The sequence below is a fragment of the Psammomys obesus genome, unplaced genomic scaffold (assembly GCF_907164565.1).
Source record: "Psammomys obesus unplaced genomic scaffold, mPsaObe1.curated_primary_1811, whole genome shotgun sequence".
Taxonomy (NCBI): domain Eukaryota; kingdom Metazoa; phylum Chordata; class Mammalia; order Rodentia; family Muridae; genus Psammomys; species Psammomys obesus.
The window spans coordinates 7,420,335-7,434,881 of NW_026593286.1; the positions used below are offsets into that span (position 1 = coordinate 7,420,335).

Genomic DNA, 14,547 nt, shown 5'->3' on the forward strand with positions numbered 1-14,547 from the left:
GCTTCCTGCGTCCGCTTAACTAAAGCCCTGGCCTCCTTTCCCGGAGAACAGAACCCTGTGACTATTTCTGATTCACCAAGAACAACTACTAATCGAGAATACGATGCCGTCCTTGTGCCTGAGGACATGCAATATTGATGTCATCTGTCACAGAGCAAGCGGCAGGGTGCTTTTTCCGAACTTAAAAGCAGCTTGACCTTGGGCGGTTTCCTAAAGCTCTCTGGGAACTTCCAGCTATGAAATGCCAGCACTGCTTGGCTCAGTTGAGGGGATCAAGAAAGACAATGGAGGGGACACCCCACACTCCCTTGCTGACCCAGGGAATGCCCCAGCCTGTTGGCTTCTCCCAGTTTGCCACCCCACCACTTTGCCCTCAGAGCACCCCCAAGCCATAAGACACCCCTAGACAGCCACGACACCAGGGCCAAAGTCAGAAGTATAAGTTTTTTTTCTTTTGTTGCTGTTTTTAATTGTCTACAGACACTTCTGAAAAGAGATCTAATAGAGAAAATATACAAAGCATTTAAGAGCTTTGCTGCCACGGAGCACCCAAGTCTGACTCGAGGCGCCGAAGCCTCTCCCAGGCTCAGAGCTGAGGACGGCCAGCACGAACATCAGTAAAAACATGCAAAAGGAGAAATATTATGGACCCCTGGACAGAGAGGACAGATCCAGAACGGAAGAGGAGGCAGGGACACAGGTACCAGGCAGCTCTCCCTTCCGCTTCCGTCTCTCACAGTCGCCCTGGCATGTAGGAAGGCTTGAGCTCCATCCACTGCCCGGGGCCCGCAGCTCGCAGCCCATGACTAATGGACCCACCTGCTCCTGTGTTCCTAGGTACCAGGCCAGGGCGGCCCAGACCCTCATTTCTTTGGTTCCACTCAGAGAACAATTGTGCTTGGCAGACTCGCCCCACCCTCAAACTCCAGGCTCCTGCTGGTGGGCCAAAAGCACAGACAGGAGCCCCGGGGCGACCCCAGGATAGCCACCTTCGCTTGTGCTCAGACGGTCACTTCTCCCCACCTTTATTCCATACTTAGGCCTAAGAACCAGGAGGACACAGGAAATGTGCTGTGCAAGGAAAGGAGTCTTTCGGGATTTCCCCAACTGTGAGGGCTATTTCTGGATCTCAAGCCAAGCCCCATCCATGCCTCTGCCCCCCTCCGCCTCCAGGCTTTCGAGTGTCCAGCCCCTCCCTTTAGTCCTTCCCCTTGGCCCAGCCACTGGGGAGCTGACTTAAAATAACAGAAACCACCTTGGGCAACTGTCCCCTCCCACCTCATACCCGAAAGACCAGCAGAGGCCGAGGCCCCACCCCCACCCCCACCCCGAGAGATCACAGCCCTGGTACAGGGAGGAGGGCGGGGCTTGGAAGGGGTAGGTGAGACATGTCACATCTATGGAAAGAAGTGCCCAAGGTACAAGCTAAGCAAAGGGAGGAGGAGGGCCAGAGAGTGGCCAGAAGGAGAGAGAGGAGGGCAGGGGTGGGCCTGGAGGGAAGGCCTCACACCACCCCACAGATGAGCGTCTCCACCACGAAGGTGTTCTCGAAGTGGCGGATGGCGTTGCAATTCTTGGCCCCACGCTTACTGATCCCTGGGAAGAAAGAGAGAAGTCCCAGTCAGGCTTGTATCCAGGCCCAGAAAGGTGGCCAGCCTCTGAGTCTGAAAGGAACCTTGGGACCCGGCAAGCCAGGCGGGGGGAGACTCAGGGGGTGACACCCAGAAACAGCACTATCGAACGAGCTCCTAAGTCGGGCTCATACTGTGCCTGTCTGTGATCGCCCCGCTGCAAAACCTTCAGGGTGCTACTTTAGCCTCTCTGTGCCTCCACTTCCTTTAAAAGGCTCAGTTGGAATAAAAATGAGGAGCCTGGCAAATCTTAAGCTCCTGATCCACATTCACTGCAGTTAGGCTACGGCTGATGCTGGGAAGGCTGAGCCAGGTACTGTCAACAGGCCGAGGCTGTCACTCACGCCTCCGGGTAGCCCGGCGCCGCAGCCGGTAGGTGTCCTTTCCATTGCACAGGTGGTAGATAAAGGATCCCAGGGCCTCCTTGTCGCTGACATGCTCTGTCACCACCATCTCCTCCTGGATGATGTAAGTCTGGGGGAGGTAGGTCCCTCTCTGCAAAAGGGGAAAAGGGGCAGTTCAGGGCATGGAGTCAGCACCCAGGCCCCTCCCACTGCCCACTTCCCACCCCGGGGCTCCCGCACACCCCTGAAGTGACCACCTTCCTGACACACCACCACCTCCGTTCCACAGCTACCTCTGCTACCCCGGGCTGTGATGAGCTGTGGTGTATGTGCATGCCTGGCCTCCCACCTCAATGCAAGTGCTCCTGGTGATGGGGCCTGTATCCGCTTCCCTCACCAAAGTGATCCTTTTTGGGGGGTGCAGAGATAATGTCCCAGACTCCCCCTTTGGGCTTGGCCTCCCCAGGGATGGGGACAAGACGTTACCCACCTTCACGTTCATGAGGAGCTCCCAGAAGTTTCGAGGGGGTAGCACAATGGTGGTGTTGAGCTCGATGACATAGCACTTGTCCAGCGAGATGTCGTGGTAGGCAGTGAGACCCTGAGAGGGGGGACATCCATCAGTCTCCACGGAAGGCCAAGGCCTGGACTGGGCCAGCCTGCTGAAGGCTCTCAGCCAGCAGAGGCCCGAATCCCACCATGCCGTCAATGGTGCCTGGGACCTCAGAAGGGGTGCCCCTCAAGTTCCTGGACGTCTGGCTAGGAGCACCCCCTCCTGTTCCTCTTCAGGATGGTGGGTGTGCCACCAAAAGCACACAGGATTTGTCTAACGCTTCCGTTGCTGCAAACGATCTCACTGGGGTTTGCAGAGCCAGGTAAGGATAAGGGGACATGACACTATCCTGCTGACGCATTTCATCAAAATGGTGAGGTGTAGCTATCCTAGGGAAGATGTGACCCTTATGCGACACAGGGTCAATGTTCCTGGCTGTCCCCTAACCCCTGAAGCATGGTCCCTTGCTTCAAGCTTGGCCTCCTCAGAGAGGGACATTATACCTCAGGTTCCAGAGGCCACTGCTATAGAACCCTTAAAAAAAGAACAGGGTTAACCCTGATTCCCTAACAGGCTTTGGAAGACAACGGCCTAGGAGACAGGACCAGGGCCTCTGTCTCACAGCTAGAGACGAGAGTGGTGACCTCAAGAGGGAAGGAACTGACCTGAAAAAAAAAAAAAAAATCAAGAGGGAACCTTCCAGAGTGCTGGCAACGAGCCCAAATTTGACCCCAGTGGTCTCACACAGACACCCACTCAACCGCACACGCTGATGGTAGGTAGACAAGTGTGAGCAGGCACAGGACCCTTGGCCTCACAGGGACAGCCAACCCCTGTAAGTGTCAGACAGGTCAGAGCCTACCCCAGTCCATCCCTGGCAACAACAAACAGTGCTGCCTTCATAATAAAAGCAGAATGTAAAGTATGGCGACCTGCTGTACTGTTCACACACAACCCGGGGGTTCTCTGGTGATCTTGTTCCTTGCTCTGGGTCCCCAGAACGCTCTCTACTGCCCCACCCCCGATCCCGGCCAGCTACTGGTCACCCCCAAGTCAGCCTCACCCGCTGGAAGTCATGGATGATATCTGCAGGGTCCCCACCACCGAACTGCGGTACGGGGACATTGATACGTTCATAGTTCTCCTCAAGATAGATCTTGACGTCCTCCTCCAGCTCCATCCGAGTCCGGATCTGGGAGGACAGGGAGTCTTCGTAGAGCACACCACAGTGGAAGAAGTTATCTCGGGCCAGCTGCACAAGGTGAGGGGAGAGACAGGCGGTCACACAAGGCGGTGACATGGCCACACTGCCTACTCAGACCCAGGAAGCGGGAAGTGTGGGCGTAAGACTTTCTCAGAGACAAGGACCAGAAGGGAGGGAGGTAGATCAGAGCCCTGAGCTGCAAGTGAGGAGGTAAGGGGAGGGTCTTGGAGAAGCCACTTGAGTCTCAAAAGTGGAGAGCAGGATAAATGGGTTCCTAGGTGGAAGACCTCTGAGCCTCATTTTCCCTATCTGTAGGGCATAATGATCCAGGTGGTCCCCCTGGCCTCAAAGTCTTCTGTGTAACGGACAGGCAAATAAGAAGAGGACCCACTAGCCCTCAGCTGTACAGCCTAGGACTGTGGGTCATTACCACCACCTAGGAGAGAGGACACGGAACAGCGTGACCACAGGAAAAGGCCAGGTGAGGGTCTGCACCAGAGAGGGAGGTGACGTCTGGCAAGAGGCTAGCCTGGAAGGTATAGCAAGCCTGCTTTCAGGGAAATCCCGAAGGTGAGAGACAGGGGGAGCTGAGGTCTCCAGGGGAAAGCTGCCATGGAGCACAAATGCTCAGGTGATTTCTACTGAGGAATAATGAGGCGACAACATCAAATGCTTATGAGATACGGGGGTCAGCTGGGTGCAGGATGACTGGAAACCCTAGCCTTCAGTCACCCTGAGAGTCCGTGTTGCTCTATTCCTGTTTGCTCTCTCAAGCTGCTCCTAATTGACTGACTTCAGTACACAAGTACAGTGACCCTTCTCCTTCCCCAGGTCTGGATGATCCAGTTTTGGGCTTAGGTCTCTAGCGCTGCTGGGTTGGGGAAGACAGGTGAGCTCCTCTCTGGAGACCTACCATTCCTTGAGGGGGCCATGTGTAACCATGCACACCCTGCCTGGACTCAGAACCAAAATGCCCATGCATGGAATAGCTAGTCTTCTTCCAACTCTGAACCCTAGGTACAGAGTCTGAGCTCCAGAGAGAGACACCAACTCCCAACTTCTCTACTGCACCTAAGAGTCCTGGTGGCCATGCTTCAGAGTGACAGTGGCCACTGGCCACCCGCTGGCTGGGGGTAGGGGCTGGGGGCACCTGGGTGCAGCCACCTGGATCCTCGCTTGGCTCTCCAGAATTAAGAGCTGAGGTTGAGGCAGCCTAAATCCAGGCAAGGGATACGGGGGAGGAATGAGGACTGTTCTCCGGGCACGCCTGGGCCAGGGATTTCCGACTGTCTTCACGTGGTCCCCAGGCCCTGGCTCCTCACCTGAGCGAGGAAGAAGTATCTGTAGATGTACACAGAGGCGAAGACGAGGCCCATGAGCAGCACAACCATGCCCATAGACAGGTAGCACACGCCGCCCACTGAGCCCCCTTTCCTGCTGCGGTGGCGAGCAGGGCGCTCCTCCTGTGAACAGAAGCGCTCCGGTCAACAAGGCGTCTGAGAGGGTGCCAGTCTTCTGGATTCCTCCTCCCCTGAGAGACAGCACCCCTCTGGATAGACTAGGAGGCCTGGGGTGGGGGAGGGGCACAAGGATACCGCAGATTGTCTCAAAGAAGCCTTTGCCTAAGGCTCTGGACCGTGCCCTCCCGGCTAGAGAGAAATGGAGACTTGCCTGAAAGCCCCCAAACAATCAATCAGCCTGGATTAAGGTCCCCCCCCCCTTTTTTTACACAGAGTTTCTCTGTGTAGCCTTAGCTGTCACGGACTCGCTTTGTAGACCAGGCTGGCTATGAACTCACAGGGATCCACCTGCCTCTGCCTCCCTGAGTGGCACATACACTCTGAATGACCTGATTTAGATCCTGTTATTGGACCAGCTTGACCACCCTCTAGTGCCGTGGTGCTTACCCTGTGGGTCACGATCCCTTTGGCAAACCATCTCCAGAAACAATGACATTTCGACTCATACAGCAGCAAAATTATACTTGCGAAGTAGCAGAGAAAATAATCTTATCACTGAGGGTCTGCACACCAGTGAGGAGCTGTATTAAAGGCTCGCAGCGTTCTAGGAAGGCTGAGAACCGCTACCCTGGTCATCCAGACATAAACTGGGGCACATCAGATGGCCCGAGTGACTGGATTTGTCCATGGAGCTCATGGGAACCAGGACGCATCTGGTAGGCGAGGTGCCACTGTCGTGCGCCGAGGGGAGCAGAGCCACGGGGTGACAAGACCTAACCCTTGAGTTGGAGGCACAGAATGAACTGGGGTGAGGACGGTGGGTAGTGAGACACATTTTGGTTACTATTCTCACTGCCATCATCCCGAGGAGAAACCACCGAGGGAAGGGTTTGTTTTAGCTCACAGTCCACCCCGGTGTGGACTTGCACAGCACAGGCTCGCCATCGGGGAGATCAGGTGGCAGATAGAGGCACGCTGGTACTCAGCCAGCCTCCTCCGATTTCCCTTTTTATTCAGTCTGGGACTTCAGCCCACGGGACAGTGCTTCCCACAGTCAGGGCGGGTCTTTCCCCCCTCTCCCGCTGTTCGTCTCTGGGAAAACATGAACACATGCAAAGATAGGCTTTATTAATGTCTGCCCTAGGGCGTCTTAATCTAATCAGGATGACAAGTGCAACGAGCCAACCACAGACGGGTGTGGAGGTTGCTGGACTCTACCAAGATGGTCACTGACCACGGGAGGCCAGGGCTCTGGGGGGCCCAGAGGATGTGGGCACAGGTGTTCATCTCTAACCACTGTGCTCAACTGTTCCTCCACGGGGTCAGGCAGGCTGTCTGTCTTAAGTAGAGGCTACAGGATGGAACCTGAAGCATGTGGAAGCTCTCACTAGGAAGGAAACAAGACTGTTTGGGAAGCTAGGCCACCAGTGCCACAGAAGAACCTGCTTTGGGAGCTAGGCTTGAGCACAGGCCTGACCCACCTCAGAACACACGTATCTGGACTGGCAGATGGTGTGTGAGTATAAAATGCGACGTGTCTACTTTGGGTAGACCTGGGCTTGAGGGCCACCTCTCGACCATCTCTCTGAATGACTTCCCTTCTCCCACAGTAGCCCAGGCTGGCCCTTAACTATTCTTGGTGATGCTACAGAAGTCCTCAGGCCTGTCCCTGCCTCTACTCTGGTGCCCACAACTTACCCTGCTTTTCTATACTATTTAGACATGGCCAAGAGAGGTCAAAGGTCAATACCCACAGACCAAACCCTTCCAGCCTCTAGAAGAGAAAGCCTGCTGGGGAATGGAGTTTCCCCACTGGCCTTAAACAACAGGTCTGACTGACCCCCACCTCCATTCCCAGCCAGACACTGTGGAACTGAGTTATTTCTCTATCTTTTTTTTCTAGAGGCCTTGGGAGGGTGAGGTCCTGGCTCTGTCCTGACTCAGGACAAGTTTTTATCTCCACACAGCAAAGGGGTTCTGGGACGGTGCAGGAATGGGCTCGGGCCTCGGGAGCAGGCGTGAACCGCACCAGCGAGGGTGATTCCCCGCTGTTTGGCACTCTCCAACCCAACCTCTAAGAAAGGGACATAAAGTGGGGACCCGCCCACAAGATCAAACCGTGGCCACCCTGCACCCCACTCCTAGGTCTGGCCTCCAGGAAACTGGTCTACGACAGCTGTTGACCAGAGGGACAATGGGCTGCAACGGCTCTGCAACTGCACTTTGCAATAGGTCCTGTGGGGTGACATCAATATCCAGGACCCCTCAGTGTCTCTCATGAACGAGCCACCTCTTGCACACAAGACAGCCAGAGGTGCTGCACTGGATGGCTCCTCTGGTCCTGAGTGGTTGTTAGAAAGGTGGCCAGCTGATGGACAGGAAAGACTGCCCTTTGGGCACAATACACTCCAAGGCCACACTGTATCTAGGGGGTTGGTGAAGCCACTGGGTACAGATTAGAGATGAGACAGGGACCCCCGCCCCCAATATGACCTCCACCGTGAGGTCATCTGAGGATATCAGCCTCCCGGGATTAAGAGACAATGAACCTGAAAGCTCCCTGTGAAGGAAAAAGTACGGGATAAAAAAAGCAGATCTGTGGGCCGGCCCTTCCCTTTTAGGGCCGCTACTGCAGCCAGCTGCTGAGGATGGCACAGTGGCCACCGCTCAGTGGCCATTCTTCTGCTGGCGTTTCTGGAAAACCAGAAAAGCTAGCCTGAGAGAGAAAATAAAATAGTGCTGGGGGAGGGGAGCACAAGCGAACTACAAGTGAGAGCCTGCTGTGCTCGTAAAAATCAGAGAAGCTGAGGCCTTCCAGCCTTGCACCTGAGGCCAACTTCCGCTAGCCCGGGGAGCTCTGGTCAGTCCAGCTCTCCATGGACTGGGGGTGGGGATGGGTACTCCAAGGGAGGTAGGGAAATGGTCAGTGAGGATATGGCAGGCGGGGATCAAGACCGCAATGGCCCCAGGTGCAGAAGAGAGGCTATGTATAGCTCTGGCCAGGATCCCCTCACCTCACCCAGCTGGGGTGGTTACTGTACACATTTAGTAGTCAGAACAGATCAAAATATTCCACTCTAGATGTATTTCTTTGACGGTTCCCCCGGTTGGTCATTAGAGAAAGTGCAGATCTGGGCAGATGCAGGCTGGTCCTGAAGGCTGTTCTTTCGTGGAAGAAACTGTCTGGCACCCATTTGCATCAGAGGAGTGCCTAGGGCCCCTGTCTTCCAGATCCCATGCCTATCTGGGACAGATCTTCCAGCAACAGAGCAGCAGGACTGACCTCAGGCACACAGCTTACCCTGGGTGCCCTCCCCAGAGGTCACCCGTCCCTGGAAACCGTGCCCTGCGGATGCTAACCTTGCCTTTGCATTCTCAGCCGCTCCATGACTTGCATGTTCACCTTACCAGCGGCCTTAAGTCCCCGTATCTTCCTACAGCTCACTATATACTGTGTAAGCTTCAGCTGGCTGGCCTGTAAGTCTTAGATTTTGTATATGGCTCCTGCACAGATGCATATCCAAAATTCAGTTAGTTTTTCCTGTGAACCCATTTTCATGGTGGCCTAAAATCACCAGACCCTTTTAGAGGGGGTGGGGGGGAAGAAAATGTAAATGTTTCCTACACTGACCATCATGGCTCCTCTCCTGCTTCCCGCCCCCCCCCAAACAAAGCTGGGTGCTCCATTACCTTGCTGCCCATCCAACACTCCAGCTTGATGAACCAAGCCCTCAGAAGCACAGGACAGAGCAGAGAGGCTGGAGAGAAGGGTTGACAAGACAAAAAGTCCCAGCACTGCTTTTCCCTGCTGGGGACACAACCAAAGCCAAGGCTTTTCCTCCAAGGCCCGGAACCCTTGCTGTCACCTACTACAGGGGTTACCACAGCCTGTGATCTCATGCAAGCTGAGCCCTTTGAGGTCTTCGGACTGTGGGGAGCAGTGAAGTCAGCCTTCCTGAGGGGGTAACCTCACTCCAGCTGCTCCCCTTCCTGACCTGCTGGAGACCAGAGAAATACTGCTTCCCCCCCCCCCCCCCCCATGGAACTGCTACCAACAGCCAGGTGTGGGGGAGGGGGGCGCCTTCCCTTAGAAAGTGGGAGGATGGTGCATACTGTTTCCAAGGCAACAAGCCCTCTGAGCAAAATGCCTCTCACTCACGTTAGGCACACAAGGCAGATATGTGGGGACCTGACAGGAGGGGCCTGGGCCTCAGCCTTCATTCAGGCTTTCCTAGGGCTCTTAGCAGTGCTCGTGAGATAATTAGCAAAGCCAGGGGCAGAATGGATAGAAAACCACTAACTGAAACACAACTCAGCTGGGACACAGCTCAAAGGACGATAGCTCTCTAGTTACTGTCCCTCAGTAACAATGCCAAAATTTAAGTGGATTACGCTACAACTGCAGGCTACTTAGTGGGAGGCAGGGTGGGGCAGAGGCATGGGCTTTGCAGGCACCGACTTTCAAGTGGTCCCTACGCCATTCCTATCTTTGGCATCTTTTCTTTCCTAGGCTGCAGGCTGCAGTTCACATGGGCAAGGATGCTGAGGGTTATGTGTGTGAGACAGACCTACAGACAGAAAGAAGCCTTGTTGGGGATGGGAGGCAGGCAAATGCCTACTGTCCATGAGCAATAGTGTGTTGCACGCTGGCCAAAAATCAAAGGTATCACCTGAGTTTATAGGCCACATCTAGCCAAGGCTCAGAGGTTCCCATTAATGAACTCCCACTCCTAGCCCCTCCAGCCTGAGGCCTCCTGGGGCAGGCTGCAGCTATGCTGATCACTGTTTGCCTGGACCCAGAATTCTCTCTTCTCCTCCATCCCAGCCCGCCCAGGCTTCTCCAGAAAACAAAGGCTCAGAAAGGGTGTGAAGCAGAAAGACACCAGGCTGAAGGCTGGAAGAGCTCTCACTCGGAGAGAGGGAACTGGAGACTCCCAAAACAGAGGGGAAAGCCCAGCTGTGTGGCTTTTAATCATCAACATTCTTTTCTTGGGAAGAGAAACTGCTCCTCATTGGCAGTCTGCTGACAGCCTTGAACAGTGGAGTCAGGGGAAAACAGAACGAGGGAACCATCAGGGGCAGGGAGGCCTGCAGATAAAGACACCCGGCAGGGCAACTCTTCTGGAAGTTCCCACTGTGCTAACGTGGGGAAGGACACGGGGCTGGGCTGCCTCTTTGAAGGTCATTATGGATGGCCCATCCCTCCTAGCCAGGCAAACCAGCTCTCCTAGCTGGCAAGAATCAGACCCTCTCCTTTACTGATCTTGCTGCCAAGAGCCCAAGGACACACACACACACACACACACACACACACACACACACACACACGAGCCCAAGGACACACACACACACTCACACTCAAGAGTGAAATCTGATCCACAGGTATGTGGGCTGAGGGAGAAGGGTACTCAAGGGCCATTAATCAAAGACAAATGCCCAAGAGAAAATTACAGAGCTGAGGTTACTGAAGTTATTGTTTTCTTCATTCAGGCCCCTAGCCCCAGGGCCTGTCTATGTGCATGCCTGCATGTGCAGACAGCCGACGAGAGGAGGAGGAGGGACCACTGGGTTGCATTGATGCCCAGAGAGTGGGTGGAGGTGGGTCTTCCTAGCTTCCTACCAGGGGCCATGCCATGGCTACAGGTTCCTCATATCACAGTCTAACACATGGGTAGCTGTTGGCTACCCAGCTGGCTCTCCAACCCCACCCCCTTCCCCAGTTTACCTAGAACTTCGTTCTAGTCTTAGGTCTGGGGGACAAATCTTATTTCAGTATTTACTCAGAAGTGAAGTAGGGGAAGGCCTTGAAAGATGATGCCCTGCTACAGCCTTCCCTTAACCCCAATATACACACACCCCAGGCCTGAACACAGGTTGATAATACCTAAAAGCCAGCTTTCTCATCTTTTTGACTGGTCTTTCTGGGGGTCACCGATTAGTCAGTTAGAACACTAAGAAGGCACTCCAGGGTCATGCCCAGTTAAGAGAACAGCCTCATGTCTTTGTCATCAGCATGGGACACAAAATCCAAAAGCCCTGCCTTGATAAAACAGCTCCCAGGCCACAGTATCCACCAACCCGTCCCTCTAGCCTCTTGGCTCTCAACTCAGTGCCCGACAATGGCTCACGTCCTGTCCTGAACTACAGCCGTGCAAACAAACGGGCCTCTGCCTGCTCTTACTGCCATGCCAGACACTGGGCAAGGGGAAATATGCCTGCTGGCACTGTAGAGCTAGAAGCTTGCAGAAGTGAACTGTCTTACAGGGTCCTAGGTGTAGCTGATAGGCACAGCCGACATGCAACACCAAAGGCCCCCTTCACACCAGCTCAGAGCTCGGGCAATCGGTGTAGTGTGAGCTAACCAATGAACAGTTCTGCCTGAAAATGTGGGTATTTTAATCCCTGCTCCTGACTGCCTAGCCTGCTTCCCTAAGCTCCTTACTGCCCAGCAGTGATAGGGGAGGCCGCTTTGGCAAGGCTCTAGGCCGTTACTAACAGCACACAGGGCAGGACAAGGTTGATATTTTCATTTCGCACTGGGTGAGGGCAGGATGGGCCGCTTAGCTTCAAGAGTCTGATAAAAGCAGGCAGCCGGACGCTGCTTATCGCTCACATACTGGGGGGGGGGGGGGGGAGATCAAAACAGGCTGCCTCAAACACACGGCCTGTTCGTAAACGGAGAAGAGCTAAAGATGTGAAAATAGAACTGAAAGCTGTCCTCATGGGGGAGATTTGAATACTTAAAAAACAAAAACAAAACAAAACAAAAACCCCAACAGGAACAGCTATTTCGGGGATCAGGCAGGGAAGGGCCCCCTTCTTAACTATGAAGGAAAGATCTTTTTGAAGAAGGGGGAGACTGAAGGTTGGGCACTTAGCCCACCGAGACAGCCACTGGTGGTCTTTAGAGGGCTGTTGCCAGGGAGGTTTTGTTTGCGTAGTAAAACCTCTTTTGTTTCTGGGGCACCTTTCTCCCCCTCTCCTAGCTTCTCACCCTTTTCCTTACACTACAGAAAACCAACTACCTGGTGCTTGGAGGCTCACAGTGTCTGTGCGGTTTATTCATTATTAGCATGCGTTCTGTGTTAATCTGTACGGTCACCTTATTGAACAGACCAAGATAACTAAGTTGCCTGAGGTTACTGAGAAAATGTGAACTCTCCTCACCCTGGGCTCAGCCACCCTGTCCAACACCATCAGCGGGCTGCCCTGGCATGTGCCCTGTCGAATCTGCTGGGCCTTCCTTTCGAGGGGTGATAATGACATTCTCCAGTTGTTCAACTTAGTCCTCCCCCTTCTCAGATCCGTGGCTTTAAGCAGTTGGGTTCCAGTTCCAGGTCTTCACTGGCTACCGGAGAACAGACAATCTGCCACTTAGCAGTTCCTGGGGCCCCATACCCAGGCTGAGAGGAGAGGAGGAGGGCCCCTCCCAGAAGTACTAAAGGACGCCTAACCCCCCAGGGCAAACTTTTAAAACGGGAAACCAAAGTCAAGTTGGGGGTGTCCCTCTCTCTCCAGGCTTCAGATGAAGAAGCTGATCATGTGGGGGTGCCCAGAGCCCCTTTAATCCAGGCCGGGGTGGCCAAGGAATTCTTATTGGTGTATGAACGATGCAGGCTTTAGTGACTAGAACCTGAGTGCTGCCCAAGTCCCTGGCATTGCTTGGAGTCACGTTCTCTGTTCAGATCGGCCCACTTCTGCACAACCTTCCCTTCTGGCTCCTTCTCCACAGACTCCTTAAATATGTCCAGGCAAGCCTGAATCAGAGCTTCAAAACTTGGTCTGGAGAGGAGGAAGTGGAAGGATTTTTTCAGTTCTGCCTGGCTTGGTGTGCCCCGGGACCGCTGGGAGGCGTGTGAGAGTGGCCATGAAAACACCCGTACTGGAGAAAATGAAGCTAGGCTGGGTCAGCTTTTCTTTCCCAGTCCTCCCCTCGACACACTCCACACAGCACGGTTTTCGATGGCGGAAATGACCTGGGTCCCCTCAGCCAGGGAAAGGCGGGGCACACCGAGGCCGATCGGCACAAAGCCAGCTGAGTGACTAGGGATGCTGAGGACACCGGGGCAGGGTCGAGCCCACGCAGCGGAGGGTGGCAGCGAAGCTGGAGGCCCGAGAAGAAAGCGAAGATGCAGGTCCCGCAGGTGAGAAAAGGCTCCTCACTTTAAGGTCTACCAGTTCCAACACCACCCTCCACCCACCACAGCCCATTTGGGGACCAAAACAATGTCACCACCCCTTTCGTTACTAACCAGTTTCCCCAGCCAAATTCCCTAACCAATCAGGACCCACCACCCCACTTTGGGGAAACTCCGTTCAACCCCTCTTCCATCCCCCACCCGGGGGCCGGCTTCCCCGCCCCTCACCCTTGATTGGAAACAGACGCAAACCTTCCACAGTCCCCAAACTTTCGTGGGTCGGCCACCTTTCCTTATCCTGGAACTGGGAATCTAGAGGCCCCCACATTTGGAAGAGACTCTGTGTGTGCGCCCCCGCTTAAGGACCAGTTCTGCTTTCGACTGCCGATTTGGGAAAGACAGGACACCTTTTCCCAGCAGGGGATGGACCAGCCTTTTCAGACCTCTCGCCCCGCCTACGCCCGTGACTCCGGGGTCCTGCCGGTCCTCGCGGTCACTGGGACACCTAGGCTTCTCGACAACCCCCGAGCACCGCCCCTTCTCCCTCGCCCCCTCCCCTCCCCGCCCCGAGACTCGTCGCCTCTCACCCTGGCCGGCGTCAGCAGGATCTCCGCGGCCGGGGCAGATGCCGAGGCCGCACCAGACGCCGCTGCCTTGTCGGCTTTATCGGCCTTGATGCCCGCCACCGCGGGCTGGAAACTGATCTTCACCATGGCTGCGCTGACCCGCGCCTGCTCCCCGCAGCCTCCGCCAGGGCAACCTCGACGGTGTGCTTGCCTCTCGCTGAGCCCGAGGCACCGGAAGTTTGGATGGCTCCGGAGTCCCAGCCTCTATCTCCGCCCCGCCCCGCCCCCCACGGAAGGACCTGGCGCCTGCGCCGACCTGCACCGCGCAGCGCTGTGGCTGAAGAGGGCTGTGGTTCCTTCCCTCTCTTACTCGTATTCGTTCATTCAGTTGTCGCACAGGAGCTTGTTCCCTTTTCTTCTCTCTGCCCATGACCTGCATCCTCACATTTCGTTTAACACGGCGTTGCCTGGCAACGTGCTTCTAACAATCTGCATCTCCCTGCTCCTCGACATAGCCTCCTCTTAGATGATGCTGAGTGCCCAGAGTAACTAACTGTTCCCATGCTTTCCTCCTCTAACGTGTGTTAGGCTGGAAAGGGGCTTCAAGGCCAGGCGCCTAACGGCTTACGTCTACTCTGAATTCTGAATCTA

The 14,547-nt window shown here is 55.0% G+C and overlaps 1 protein-coding gene across 1 annotated transcript; it reads right to left on the minus strand.

The window, feature by feature from the left end:
* Positions 1–425: 425 nt before the first annotated feature.
* On the minus strand, positions 426–14,178 carry Itm2c (integral membrane protein 2C). The gene is made up of 6 exons (XM_055616737.1): positions 13,918–14,178; positions 5,055–5,195; positions 3,592–3,780; positions 2,466–2,576; positions 1,976–2,126; positions 426–1,596 (listed from the first exon to the last, which is right to left on the minus strand). The coding sequence occupies exons 1-6, from the start codon at positions 14,041–14,043 to the stop codon at positions 1,505–1,507; spliced, it is 810 nt and encodes a 269-aa protein (XP_055472712.1). The 5' UTR covers positions 14,044–14,178; the 3' UTR covers positions 426–1,504.
* Between the last annotated feature and the right edge of the window lie 369 nt (positions 14,179–14,547).